General features: G+C 46.7%; 4 protein-coding genes across 4 annotated transcripts; 2 read left to right on the forward strand and 2 right to left on the reverse strand.

Moving 5' to 3' along the window:
• Nucleotides 1-109: 109 nt before the first annotated feature.
• Nucleotides 110-3,935, forward strand: Asppvi_010551 (SacI domain and endonuclease/exonuclease/phosphatase family protein; the record flags this gene model as incomplete). Its single annotated transcript, XM_043306394.1, has 7 exons — nt 110-440; nt 490-685; nt 743-2,366; nt 2,423-2,722; nt 2,772-2,881; nt 2,941-3,272; nt 3,346-3,935. 7 exons carry the CDS (start codon nt 110-112, stop codon nt 3,933-3,935), a joined length of 3,483 nt encoding a protein of 1,160 aa, XP_043162329.1.
• A 724-nt stretch (nt 3,936-4,659) lies between these two features.
• Nucleotides 4,660-6,876, reverse strand: Asppvi_010552 (uncharacterized protein; the record flags this gene model as incomplete). The annotated part of the gene is made up of 4 exons (XM_043306395.1): nt 4,660-4,811; nt 5,019-5,334; nt 5,390-6,800; nt 6,872-6,876. 4 exons carry the CDS (start codon nt 6,874-6,876, stop codon nt 4,660-4,662), a joined length of 1,884 nt encoding a protein of 627 aa, XP_043162330.1.
• A 1,371-nt stretch (nt 6,877-8,247) lies between these two features.
• Nucleotides 8,248-9,414, reverse strand: Asppvi_010553 (uncharacterized protein; the record flags this gene model as incomplete). The annotated part of the gene is made up of 4 exons (XM_043306396.1): nt 8,248-8,484; nt 8,552-8,704; nt 8,775-8,981; nt 9,034-9,414. 4 exons carry the CDS (start codon nt 9,412-9,414, stop codon nt 8,248-8,250), a joined length of 978 nt encoding a protein of 325 aa, XP_043162331.1.
• Nucleotides 9,415-10,412: 998 nt separating this feature from the next.
• On the forward strand, nt 10,413-12,977 carry Asppvi_010554 (putative AP-3 complex subunit delta; the record flags this gene model as incomplete). Its single annotated transcript, XM_043306397.1, has 3 exons — nt 10,413-10,718; nt 10,765-10,993; nt 11,047-12,977. The coding sequence occupies 3 exons, from the start codon at nt 10,413-10,415 to the stop codon at nt 12,975-12,977; spliced, it is 2,466 nt and encodes an 821-aa protein (XP_043162332.1).
• Nucleotides 12,978-14,363: the final 1,386 nt, after the last annotated feature.

Raw genomic sequence — 14,363 nt, forward strand, 5'->3', positions numbered from 1 at the left:
TCTGAAAACTGAGCCTGAGCTGTGAGATCAATCCTTTCGGAAATTCTCTATACACTTCATATAGATATCATCATGAGAATCAGAATCTGACAGACACCTTGTTCGAAGAATGCCTATTTTGCGAGTCTTCTGCAGAGATTACCCTCAGCGTACTCTGATTCTGGCCACTACGGACAACGCTTTGGTCTTTAAACACATCGCAGCAGAAGTGGACCGCAGTACGGGAAATACCCAACGAGACACGATCCACTGCTTGGTTGAATTTTCCAGTTTGTCTTCCGTGGACTTAACAGGTTACCGCTGTCTATGCGATGGGCACGGTACGCTTGGGTTAATCGCTCTGGATGGAGATGTGTTCTTATGCGTGGTGACTGGCGCCTCAAAGGCCGGAACAGTGAGGCCTGGCGAAGCTGTATGGCGAATCGACAATGTGCACTTTTGTAATAGCTCCCATTCCCTCGTTTACCTTATTTGGTCTGACCAAAGCAGTTTGTCTCAATCATTCAAGCTATGAAGATGGTCTTAATTATGAGTCCGAGTCCGAGTTTGCCGCTGAAGAACTCGACCGGGGTGAGAATAAAGAAATTGTCACTGATCACCCATTCTTAGCGCTGAAGAAGCTCTTGAGTGATGGCAGTTTCTACTATAGTCTAGATTTCGATCTCACCGATCGGCTGCAGAACCGGTAAGCCGATAGAGTGCCTAACCCATAGATCTACAGAGGTTGCTGACATATTGTCAGCTCCGACAAAGCTGATGCGTTCGACATGGGCTCTTTAGATGAGGACATGCTGTGGAACTCATACATGATCAACCCTCTTCTTCTTCTCAGAAGCCGCTTGTCTCCCATTGAGAAACTGCACCTCGACATGTCTCGAATGTTGACATATGTAATACGAGGATTCTGTAGCACTTTGACCATTCCCACTTCTAGGTCGATAGTTCCGCAAGCACCAACGCACTTGCCATCAACGTTGACTGTTATATCACGCCAATCATCTCGACGGGCGGGTACCAGGTTCAATTCTAGGGGCATTGACGATGACGGAAACGTTGCAAATTTTGTGGAAACGGAAACTGTTATCTGGGTTCCTCCCGGCCTCACTTTCTCATATGTCCAGATTCGCGGTTCTGTGCCCATTTTTTGGGAACAAGCACCTGGTTTCTTCCCTGGCCAGCAAAAGATTGAGGTAATCAGGTCGCGCGAGGCAACCAAACACGCCTTCGACAAACACTTCGAAAGCCTTGAATCACGATACGGCGCTATACATATCGTTAATCTCCTGAGCGCTCTGAAACCCGGAGAAGTCGAGCTTTCAACGAGGTTTCAAGAATTGGTCAGCAGAAGTCCACTTAACCAGAAGGCTAACTCTCATACCTCCTCCAACCATACGTTACTTGAAATGACGGATTTTGATTTTCATGCGGAGGCCCGCGGTCCTCTAGGTTATGGAGCTAGCGATCAAATCAAAGACGTTATTTTGCATTCTGTGGATGGTTTTGGATACTTCTTGTCAGAGAGCACTTCCTATGGTGACGAGGCAAAAGCCTCGTCCGTCGTTCTGCAACAAGAAGGCATTTTTCGGACAAATTGTCTAGATTGCCTTGACAGAACCAACCTTGTACAGACAATCATTAGCACGATGGCCCTTGAATCATTCTTTCATCAACAGGGAGCTCACATTGACCCCGAACTTCGGCTCAGACACTCAACCCTTTGGGCTGACAACGGGGATGCTCTGTCGCGAATCTATGCTGGTACTGGTGCGCTGAAAAGCTCATTCACTCGACATGGAAGAATGTCTCTCGCCGGTGCCCTTGCAGATGCACGCAAAACCGCCACACGGCTATACGTGAACAACTTTTCCGACAAAGCCCGGCAAAGGACAATAGATTTACTACTAGGACGTCTAACAAACCAAAGCCCAGTACAGCTCTTCGATCCGATAAATGATATAGTCTCCGAGAAACTGGCTCAGCGAGCATCCGAATATTCTTACAAGAAATCGGTCCTGATCTGGACCGGAACGTTTAACGTGAATGGACGCCACGAGGGCCCTGATAATGATTTAACACCCTGGCTCTTTCCTCTCCCCGATCAGCGGGGCGAGGATCCAAGCATCTTTGCCGTTGGTTTTCAAGAAATTGTTGCACTAAATCCACAACAAATCATGTCGACCGACCCCACTCCTCGCAAAGTATGGGAAGTCGCTGTCAGAAATTGTCTCAACACTCGTGCAGAGAAGATGGGGAGTACAAAGTACGTTCTTTTGCGGAGTGGCCAGCTGGTTGGAGCAGCTCTTATGATATTTGTGAAAGAAGATATACTCAGAGACATAAAGAATGTTGAAGGCAGTGTCAGGAAAGTGAGTGTCCAGTGCAAGAAGTATTGCTTCGTTATGAGTATCTAATGATTAGAAAGACAGGTCTCTCGGGGATCAGCGGTAACAAAGGAGGCTGTGCTATCCGCTTTGAATATTCAAAGACTCGAATATGCTTCGTGACTGCTCACCTTGCCGCTGGATTCGCGAACTATGAAGAGAGAAATAAGGACTATGAGACTATCTGTCGAGGTCTTAGGTTCCAGAAAAACAGAACGATTGATGATCATGACACTATCATCTGGCTTGGTGATTTCAACTACCGAATAGGTCTCAGCAATCAGATCGTCAGAGACCTGGCAACGCAACGCAACTACCAGAAGTTGCACGACAATGATCAGGTACTGTGATTCACTCAAGGGAACGTCTATGCGCTAATTAGAGCTGAAGCTAAACCTGCAAATGATCGCGGGCAATGTGTTCCAATCCTACAGCGAGGGGCTCATTACATTTCCACCAACTTATAAATATGACGTTGGTACAAACTATTACGACACATCGTAAGATAATACACTGTCTTCGGCGCACTTCTTTAACTGGAGAGACTAATACCTAGCAGTGAGAAGTCCCGCATCCCTGCATGGTGCGATAGAATCCTGTGGAAAGGATCAAATATCTATCAGCTGCATTACGACTCTGCCTGTTTACAGTGCTCAGATCATCGTCCCGTGTGGGCCCTTTTTTCCTGTGACATTAATATTGTTGATGATCACCTAAAGGGAAATATCAGGAGCATAATCTATGCAAAGGAGATAGGTGATGCACCCGAGATATCGGCAAGGTCGAGGAACCAGGCAAAAATGCATAAGCGAGAGTCAGCTGAACTGGACTTTCTCACACTTAACATTCCTCCAGCGAGCTCAGATGATCAGAGATGGTGGTTGGATAATGGTATGACTTCCCAAATTTTTTTTGGATCGGTTCCATCTTCGTGACTGGCTACTCTAACATTCACACGAGACAGGTATGCCAGTGAAATCAATTGTACGGCCGCCTTCAAATGGATGGTCACTGAACATGAATCGCGAGTCCAACCCATTTTCTTCAAGTAATGCCACTGATTGGGTACCTGCAAGAAGATTAACGGACAGTCAAAATGTCGTGGTGGATAACGTAGAATCCATCTCATACAAGCCTCCATTGCCCCCACGTGGTGCGAAGGGAGCCGCGAATTCATCAGACTTGATTCAAGACACTGACATGCGATCTTCCAGAGCAGATGGGGCCAAAAAAGCACCACCAATCCCTCGGAAACCTGTTGCTTTAAGCAACGATCATAAAGCCTTGTCGGGCCAAGCTGGATCACAGTCCGGTATGAAGGCACTGGAGAGCGTTCCGTCGCAGCCATGTAATCAATTTGACGTTCCGAGGTTCGATCTGAATGGCCAGATTAGAACTTCACCTGCTGAACGCAGGGGTCCAGGTTGTCAAGACTCTCTAAGCGGTGGATCTAGGCACTTTGGTGGATTTGAGCGTCATACAGACATCACCAAGGACCTACTTGATGGTGAAGTAAATTCCGAAATCAAGTGGGAGCCTTTACTACCAAAATAGTACATAGTTCATCTACCTTTCGTGATACCTATTATCGAGCTGTGCTTGTACGCCAATACATTGGCCTTACGTCCTTACTCATTTTTCTATTAGTGACTGCCTGTCCTAAGCCTGTAGACATGACTTCTATATCAATACCAACAGAGGAAGTAAGCATCCCGGAACGGAAGCTATACACCGTTCCTTTGCTAGGAGTTTGTGATCACCGTATAACTTGTTTTTGTGACTGAAAAGCCTGATGTCAATGGACCGGGAGCGAATTAAAGTATAGTCTTAAAAAACATTGACAATCATGCTCTATGGGTATATAAGAAACTCCAGTGCACATAATCCAGCACACATTTCCTCACTGACACAGACAGATATTATTCCAGAAACTTCCACCCGTGGCCAGGAAAAGTATGAAATGTCACCATAATCCAATGCTTGATCTTTACATAACTCAACATATGATAAAAATACTACCAACTCCAACCACCGAGGCATGAGAAACCAATCCCGAGCTTGTCGAGAGGAAAAGCCATGCCCCTCCAAAGCAGACCATGATAGGGCAAGCCTGTATCCCAGTATGTCGTTGGGCTGCCTGGCAGACGAGAACCCGCCAAGCACAGATCCGGCAGAGAACGAACCATGACTGTGATCTAAGCAGTGAGTCTGCTCTGTTTAACAGTGAATGCATATAGCCAGAGATAGCTACCAGCCAACCACCTAGTATACGACCCTATCACATAACACGGCAAGAGCTACCGTGATGTTGGAATGCTTTAGGCTTTTTTTCCGCTTTTAAAGCCTTGTTGAATCTCAAACGATTGCTACCCACCATCCACATGGCAAAAGCGCCGGGGTCTGGCCCCTTCGCACGTGGTTTCTTTGTCCCTAAGGTCGAATACTAGGTTAACACTGGGAAAGAACAAAAGCGCCATTGTAGCAAACTTGAATAAACAAGTCGAGCACAAAGAAAGGGGGTTAAAAAAAACGGAGGGAAGAGGATAAGAGGTGGCGGTTGGGGTTGGTGGTAGGAAGGCCTCGACAAGACTACCACCACAGTTATCCCAGTTGATATGAAAAGATATTTGAACATACCTGCTGCCGGCTCGGATTTTTTCTTCGAATCATCGGGCGCAACGATGACTGCGCTATCAGCAGATCCTGGAGCGGTTTCCGCAGTTGCTTGTCCTTCCGGGACAGTACCCCCCTCTGCAGGGTCAGGACTCTTCGGCTTCTCTGGTATGGGCCACATATGCATGGTAATGGTCCAGTCCGGTTCAATGACGGTTTCCCAGACTTGTGGGAGAATGATATCACCGTTTGGCCCTACTAGATCATAATGACCTTCTGCAACATGAGGCCCTATTACTTCGATGTGGAGGAAAGCCTGGCGTATAAGTTCTTCCATTCCCTAGACTCATGGTTTTAGAAAAGAGCATTCGGGCAAGGCCAAGAGGGGATTATACCTGCCATGTGCAGCACAAATCAAAGGGAAAGCTGAACTTCCTCCCGACAGCATCTTTGAATTTGATAGGTTTCTTTTTTTCTGGGCCCTTGTTCGCTGCGGCTGTAGCGGCGGCAACGGCTTCTTCGGCCTCCTTCTTCAATTTGGCGGCCTCTTCAGCAGCCTTCTGTTCCGCCTCCGCTCTAGCGGCCGCAGCGGCCTCTTCGGCCTCCTTCTTCGCTTTTGCAGCCTCTTCAGCAGCCTTCTGTTCCGCCTCCGCTCTAGCAGCAGCGGCGGCTTCCTCGACGAGTTTCTTTTCATGCGCAGCACGCTCTTCTCGGGCAGCTTGCTCGGCAGCTTCCTTTTCAATTGCAGCTCGAAGCGCAGCCTCTCGCGCCTCTTTCGCTTCACGTTCCATCCTTTCTTCTAGAATCAGCTTCTCTAGCCTTGCAATTGCCTCATCCTTAGCAACTTCTGCCGCGGCGGGAACTGGAGATGGACTTGATTCCCCCTGACTGGGAGATGGTACGCGGGGGTAGGTGTTAAGATATGGCGGGGGTACCATTCCGGGCACCATGGCGTAGGGTTCTCTGAATGGGAAATAACCTCCCGGGCCGTATGGAATAAGTTCGTGAGGGCCTAATGGGTTTCCACCATAGTGTGATGGGCCATGCGGTGGAACTGCATGTGGTGTTGATTGCTGTGGTGAGCTATGTCCATCACTTCTCCCTTGGCTAGAAGGGTGTACTTGCGGCATATGGTGGCCAGAATGAGGCTCGTGCATGAAGTACGCCGGCATTGGGGGCCCATGAGGATGTTGATATTGAGGACCGTACCCATAGACGGGATGGCTGTAAGCCGCCGAATGACCCGTTTGATGATGGTGACTTAATCTAACAAGTTGATCTGATGGCGGATGAAGACCAGAGTGCGTAAAAGCTCCCGGTGATATGCCGCTGTTCGGATACACATATGATGGCCCCGGTGATGTGCTATGTGCGTAGTTTGAGCCTTGAGCCATGGGCGGCCAGAGCCTTCTCTCGTGGGATGTTCGACCATACGGAGTTGCATATTCCTCAGCGGAATCCACACTCTCTGGGGAGTCAGGGGAAGGCTGACGGCGGGATCGACGGACAAATGACTCTCGTTCTGGCATAACATGACGTCTCGTGGAGTGACGGCGGCTCGGGCCTGATGATGAGCCAAGGGTCGGATTGCGGTTTCGCGTGCGATTTGACGCTCTGGGCCGGGACGCCGAATCAGATGGCTTCAGTTCGTCCGGATATGGTAAGTGAGCCCACTCATCATATGGGTCATGATATTCATGGCTTCCAGACTCAGAGGGCGGCGAAACTTGAACTCCTGACGAGTCTTCCTCGTCAGATAGAGATGAGTCCGAGCCGCGTCGACTAGGGTCAATGGTAATGTTGAACCTGCTTGTGTATATTGAGTTAGTCAAAACAACAGCGTCAAGCCGTTCTTGGGTCGAGCCGTTAGAACGTACGTCATAGATATCAGTCAATAATGTTTGAGAAAGAATTGGATTGTAATAGATTTCAAGAAGTGATTATGAAAAAGTTATTCTTGAGTCGGTTCCGAGCGACATAAAGATGACCTTCCAGAATAGCGATCAGACTTGGGTCGAGGACACCCTTTGAAAATGTTCGGAGAGAAAGTTAGTGAGCACATCCAAGAAAAAGGCGATGCTGATAATTCATATCCAATTCACTGGTTCTTCAATCTCTGAAACAAAGTGGCACTCATTCTTCAAACAAAGATCCCAGGTTTGGCAATAATACGCAGTCTAGCTGAAGCTTGGTAAAATGTAATGAGAAACTCTTTCAGATCGAAGCTATGTCTCTGTTTCCGATATGTGTCTGATCACAGTGGGAAAGAATAGAAGATTTTAAGCCAGTACAGTGGTTGGGAGATTGGCGACGACACCAGGAGAAGGGAACCCAAATGTGGGAACGTGCCTGACCAGATATGTTTGAGGCGGAGTTTGGGCATTTTAGTATACCGAGGACGAAAAATTTACCTTTTTTTTCTTCCCATGTTACTAGGTAGGGTAAGGTATGTTTTGTTCGCAGTCTCGTTAGGCACTGAGCTGGCAATTTTGATTCTTACCCTCCCAGGAACCCTGCCAATACCTTGTGCTGCCTGAGTGCCCAATTAAGGGATTTATTCTTTCTGACATGATAAGTTCAGCCTTCAGATTTCTAGATGGAACACATACAGGCCGAGGCCGTCAGCCTCCCATGATCGGCCAATACATGGTCTTCAGGTTGGAAAAGAAACCTAACTAAGGTACCTCTCTACTGTACTTACTGAGTAATAATGTCAAAAAAGTAAGGTATCTCTTCTAATGAAATGGCTTCATAGTATGAGAGAAATGAACCCAGCCATAACACATGGGGGGTTCCAGATACGAATAGGGAATCTCTAACACTGAATATCGACCTAAACACTGTCATCAGAATTATCGTAGGTCTAAAACTAGTGATGACACTGGAATACCTATTCTGTAAGTCTTTCGCTTATCTAGGACCATGACGTAAGTGGGTCATGCCTATCTAAAGTTGATACGATGAAGGGGTACGAAACATTGGTGTGCTCCATTAACCAGATTATAGGTTCTGTGCTTCGCTTAGCCCATGTATACTCGTCGTTCAACCATGTTTGACGGACTGGCATGTTCTTCATCTAGCACTGCAAGGATCCTGAATATTCAATTGAACGCCGCTCCACACCCTGAGAGAATAAGCCTTCAGCGTAATCAGATAAGTAATGAGAGAGTAGTTCCAGTTCCAAACCAAGAAGCACTCAATTATGAGGACAGATGATACAGCAAATCCGATAAATCAGGGACGGGGAATAGCTTTAGTCGGATGCATTGAGACGATTGAGAAGCTCCCTCGCTGCGATAAGCTCGCCTTGGCTGTATTCGGAATGAATGCGCCCTTTGGACCGTTCTTTGACAATACCCTCAATCCTAGTTTTGGCAAAGGCATTCAGCTTCTGGAGCCGCATTAATGTGAGTGAATCGTCTGCTTGCGACAATGAAGAATCCTGCAAGTAAGTTTGATACCCTTCACCTTTGAGCAAGATCGCAGATGCCTTCGATATCCAGATTAGTTTTTGATATAAAAGCCGTATTGTAGGGAGAAACAATGACAGCACTCACTGAAGCCAAGCCATAGAAGCCCCTCAGGTAGTTGTCGCAAAGTTCAATACTTCTGCTGAAAGAACGGATCGACCCCCGCAGTAGGTGATATGATTGCTCTGGGTCGGAAGACCCAGCAACAAGATATTGAAGCTCACCGAGACGAGCATGAATCTGGTCCGGAACAACGAAAGAATCGTTAGTCTCTCCACTTGTTGACGGTGACGTGCTCTGAAATAGTTACATTCCACGCGTTTGGTGCAATCAATAATGCTTCCTCAAGGCAGAAGATTGCCTGGAGGCCCATTCCTTGAGACTTATATAGATCTGAGAGTTCACACCAAGCTTCTGCATCTGTAGGGGCAGCCTTCAACAGATCTATTAGGCTGTGTATAGCATCCGTGTGTCGAGACAATGCACGCAGAAGCGCAACACGCCGCTTTAGAACAGGCTATCAAATATTAATTAGCCAGTAAATTCTAGCTAATAAGATCATCACAGACCATGTTCGCCGGATTCTCCAGCAGTAAGGTGTCGTATTTTCGTAAGCATGATTCCAGGGAAGATCGATCCTCTGCAACGGCCTCTTCGTATATGCCACGTAGCCCAAGGACCCTCTCATTTGAAGCCCCGAAACGCTGTTCGAGTTGATTGAGACAGGATAGTGCTGATCTATCATCTCCAGTCTGTAAACAAGCTAATAAGAGCTGTTCAATCTCCCTGTATTCCTCAAACTTCTCCGGCGAGAACATCAATGTGGACTTGGCATTGGTCTCCGATATAACGCGTCGGCTGAGGATCAACGGTGCCTGTTGTGACAGATGAAGGCTAGAGAACAAATCCGAGCCATGAATAGCATGGAGTTCTGGAGCTGTACGACCCATTATTTGGCAAACGTTGGTATCAACCTGTATTATTCAATTAAAATGAATGTCTGTAGGGGAAACCAGAGCAGGAACTGTATTTGTGTGAATCTCAGAAGTCAGGAGAAATGGTTGTCTAGTGCGGATCTGTGCTTATCAATGTGACGCTATAGAGCTAAAATATGGAGTATCCTATACTCCGTAGAGAGTAGCAAATAATATTACGCTATTTCGGATTCCCGTGACTTTAAATCATCCCATAGTAGTTTATCTTCACATACCCCACACGACAAAGATTCCAGGGATATCAGAATCGTGCCCTATTTGGAGAGTTAACTTTATTTTCTTATATCTATATTCGGTCGTCTGCGACCTTTGAAGCCACATGGCAATATCTACCTGATCTTTTATGAGATAGAGGGTCGCAAATACCTTCATTCAATCATTTAAAAATGTAGGGTTGATTGCTGAGCTGGTGTAACTTTCCGCTGATAAGAAGTAATTAGGTTCGAGAAATCACTTTACGACCTGATCAAAGGTCTAAGGAATCATAAAGGGGCAGAAGATGAGTTTATACAGGATAGTCTTCGAGAATGTAGGGCTGAGATCAAGTCTCAAGATATGGGTATGCACATCCCAGTCCCATCATATTTGCCTTCAAGATACCGAAAGTAGTCCGCTAATAAATTCCAGATAAGAAAGCAACTGCTCTCTTGAAAGTAGTTTACCTGGAGATGTTTGGGTATGATATGTCATGGGCATCATTCCATGTCCTGGAAGTCATGTCATCTTCGAGATATCTGCAGAAGAGAGCTGGCTACCTTGGGGCAGTTCAAAGCTTTAGACCCGATACTGACGTCTTGATGCTGGCAACGAATCTATTGAAGAAGGTCTTTGAAGTCCCAAGTTCCTTTTTAAAAACTTGTCTGACGCTGGAATAGGATCTCATATCGTCGAGTACTCCGAGCCTGTCCTTACCACTGACCACATTACCGCACATTATAACTCCTTCGCTTGCTATGTCATTGCTCCCTGACGTTCTATCTCGGCTTTCACACTCGCGCGGTGTTGTGCGCAAAAAGGCAGTCGTGTGTCTCTACAGACTTGCMTTGGTTTATCCCGAGGCACTCAAGTTTGCATGGCCGAAACTAAGAGAGCGCCTCATGGACAATGAAGAGGAAAGTAGTGTAACTACAGCCGTGATCAACGTCATATGTGAGCTTGGTTGGAGAAGGCCGCGTGATTTTCTTCCACTTGCCCCGAGGCTCTTCGAATTATTAGTCGATGGGGGGAATAATTGGATGGCTATCAAGATAATCAAGCTGGTATGGTGTTCCCTTTTCGCAGGACGTACGCTTCTAACGAGACTAGTTTGCGACTTTGACACCCTTGGAACCTAGACTAATTCGGAAACTCACTGGGCCTCTGATGAACATAATTGAAACGACGACCGCCATGTCATTACTATATGAATGTATCAATGGCGTCATTCAAGGAGGCATACTCGATGGCGACGAAGCACTTGAAGAGAGGGATGAAGTCGCAAGTCTCTGTGTCGGGAAACTTCGAGGAATGATTGTCGCGAATTCCGACCCAAACCGTAAGTTTCTTCCTGAACAGTTCAGTGTGAATACTAAAAATTAAAATTTGAAGTCAAATATGTCGCGTTACTGGCGTTCAATCGAATCCTGCTCTCTCATCCTGCATTAGTATCAGTTCACTGCGATGTCATCATGGATTGTTTGGAGGATGCAGATGTCTCGATACGGATTCAAGCGCTAGAGCTTGCGGCCAGAATGGTCACAAGCGACACACTCCAGTCCGTCGTCGATCGGTTGCTCAAGCAGCTTCAAGATGCTACGACGTTTGATCCTGTTGAGTCGAGACATTCCGCAGCAACAGAGAACTCGAACAATCAAAAAGGACCCATTACTTTGCCTGTGAGCTATAGGATCGAGGTGATGCATCGGATACTTGACATATGTTCCTTCAACAACTATTCGGACTTATACGACTTTGAATGGTATGTCGACCTTTTGGTAGAATTGATGAAACTCCGACCACGGCAAAGTAAACAACCCCGTTTTCCGCGAGCTATTCTCGCGCTTGAAGACGATAGTGGAGACGATATAATGTCCCGAATCTGTTCGGAAATACGCAATGTCGCTGTCCGTGTCAAAGGTGTCCGACTGCAGGCCACAAGAGCGGCAGAACTTCTGATTTCCGTTGAGAACCGACATGCATTGTTCCTTCAACCTCATACCGATAGCCACGCCCTCGGATCGCTAGCTTGGGTAGTGGGCGAATATTCGGGCTGTCTTTGTACCCCTCGTCGAACGCTCCAGGCACTGATCGACATGTCAAACATGTCACTTCCAGCTAAGGCATTGTCCCTCTACGTTCAGGCACTTCCTAAGGTGCTCATACAAGTGGCCAATGACCCACACCAAGATTGGAACACAACAACGGTGTGCGAGATATCACTATTGTTTGCGCAAGTTATCAATTTTCTCGAATCCCTGGCGGTTCATCCTGATCTGGATGTGCAGGAAAGGGCCATTGAATTTCTTGAAATGGTACGCTTGGCAGCTGATGCTCTAGTGACGGAACGCCACAACTCGGAAGCAATGCCTTTTCTATTATCGTCCATAATGCCCGGATTGTTCTCTGGGCTGGAACTCAATCCAGTCGCTATCGGTGCTCAGAGAAAGGTTCCTTTCCCAGGGGATCTCATTCTGAACGAAGCTCTCAATCAAGAATTCCCAACACTTCTCGGCGAATTGGGCTGGAATCCTGAGATCGACAGCCAGCATCCATCTCAACAGTTTTACCATGTCGGAGACACATCCAATTATCGTAGCATGCCCATTGGGCCTGCTACGGTCGAGATATATACAGATTCATCATACCAGGCTCCAGACGATCGACCAAATGACTTATCTGCCGCCATTAAGCGGAGGGCCGAGCGCCAAGAACGCAACAGAGAGGATCCCTTCTACATCGTTACCGAAGATCGTCCTTCTGGTGCGTCAGACCGAGATCACAGTATCTCACCTAACGGTGATTTGGATGTCGACTCTATCCCCATAATTAACCTTGATTTGACCACGTTTGGAGACCAACATGGAGCTCCACCGTCAGACAGCAGAACTCGACACCACAAAGGTCAACGCCCCAAAAAACATCGTGTCATTGCTGATGAAACCATTGGACTGGATGACTCTGTTTTGCCGAAAGCTGCCGATGACCTTGACAAAAGCAAGCGTTCTCTCCTCCAAGTTGATTCCAGTAGCCTTGGGCTCCTTGCCTTGGAGGGGGAAGATCGAAGCCCGAGTTCCACACTTAATCTAGGCGAAACCGTTCAGGATGATGCAGAGATGGCAAGAGCGATGCGACAAGTAGAGAGGTTACGGTTGGAGATGCAGCGAGCATCGGAGCGAATTCACCCAGAAGGCATACCTGTGGAGGGTACACCTGTGAGGAAGAAAAAGAAAAGCAAGAAGGCCAAAGTGAGAGGACATGCGACTACCAATGTATTACAGGATACAACTCAAGCGGAAAAGGACGGTACCCGCGAGATGTGATTATCGCGACCTCCCAACAGCAGAAGGCACCAGTGCGACGCAGAGCTTGGGTCAGGTGAATTTCCTATCCTACTTTCATTGAATAGTGGCATCCGCAAATGACGATGCATAGATCAGATAGCGACGGTTTGTCTTTTGACGGTTTTACAGCCTGGAGTCTATGGTTTGGATGCATGAAGGCCTTTGGAAGGAGCTGAGCAACATGAATGTAATATGCGTGCGAGAGATAGTCACGTACATAAGAGGGTATCGCTCGGCTTATGTCTCTACTTGATATTCGTTTTGAGACAAATCTTCGACGGAGGAATTTGGCGTGGCTTCGAAACGTTGGGAAGCTAATGTTGAAGAATAGGTGGCATACTTCGAAAGGCACTCGGTATTTTACAAGCTTGAGATGATCGCATGCTAACAGCGGCCACCTAGGCAATGAGGCGACCCAACATCGTAGTCGCAGTGGACCATATCGCTGGAATAACTCTTAGAAGTTCAAATGCAATTCCCCCGCAGACAACGAATGCAAGAATAACTATGATGTCTTAGCTATTTGGTCATGCCTGTAGATGCTTCTAGTTGCTGTGTGGTACATACCCAGCCATCCAGTGGACACTGGGGACTTTGAATTCTGTTTTGGTTTTGCTGTAGTCTGCCCTTTGCCTCGTTTTGCAGCCTCATGCTTCGCATATCTCTCATTTGCTCTTCGCTGCTGGGGAGTTTGAGCCTATAGAAGGATTGTCAGGTCAGCTCCAGGTCAGGCCAGTTAGGCGTCGGTCGTGATTACCATTATGATTTTTTCCACTGTTGGTATGTTCCCTGTAGTAGGAGGACGGTGTAAGCATTAAACTTCCTATATATTCTGTAGGGCCAACTAATAAATTATATTACTAGCTTGGAATGAGCCCTTAGTTAGGTAGGCTCTTAATAAGGAGCTGAGAGGTATGAGGAATAAGGCCACGTTGTGTGGTTGTTGATTTCCCTTTACACATTCATGTGCAGATTACAATGACAATACAGTCATAAATACTTCCGTACCTTATCACACCTATACTTGGCCCTATTAGGTAGGAATTAATGTAGTTTAATACATGGGCAAAATAGGACTAGGTAAACAAATGTTGGTTCATCTGTTTGACTGTTATTAAACCAGGGGCTAGCAAAAAGTAGTGCAACATATAATATAGGTTCTAATATGGGTAAAATAACATTATATTTTTTTATAGCACTCCTATTGAACTTTGTCTAAAATAAAAAAGGAATAGACGTCGGAGATACGGGGTCTATTAAAAACGAGTGCTCTTCAAATTTTAGGTAATTCTTGCTAGAGCAATTGAGCCAGTGACTAATATGTATAGGTATATGTGGAAGCTGCGCATGATCCAGCCATATGGT

Source organism: Aspergillus pseudoviridinutans, assembly GCF_018340605.1.
Source record: "Aspergillus pseudoviridinutans IFM 55266 DNA, scaffold_8, whole genome shotgun sequence".
NCBI lineage: Eukaryota > Fungi > Ascomycota > Eurotiomycetes > Eurotiales > Aspergillaceae > Aspergillus > Aspergillus pseudoviridinutans.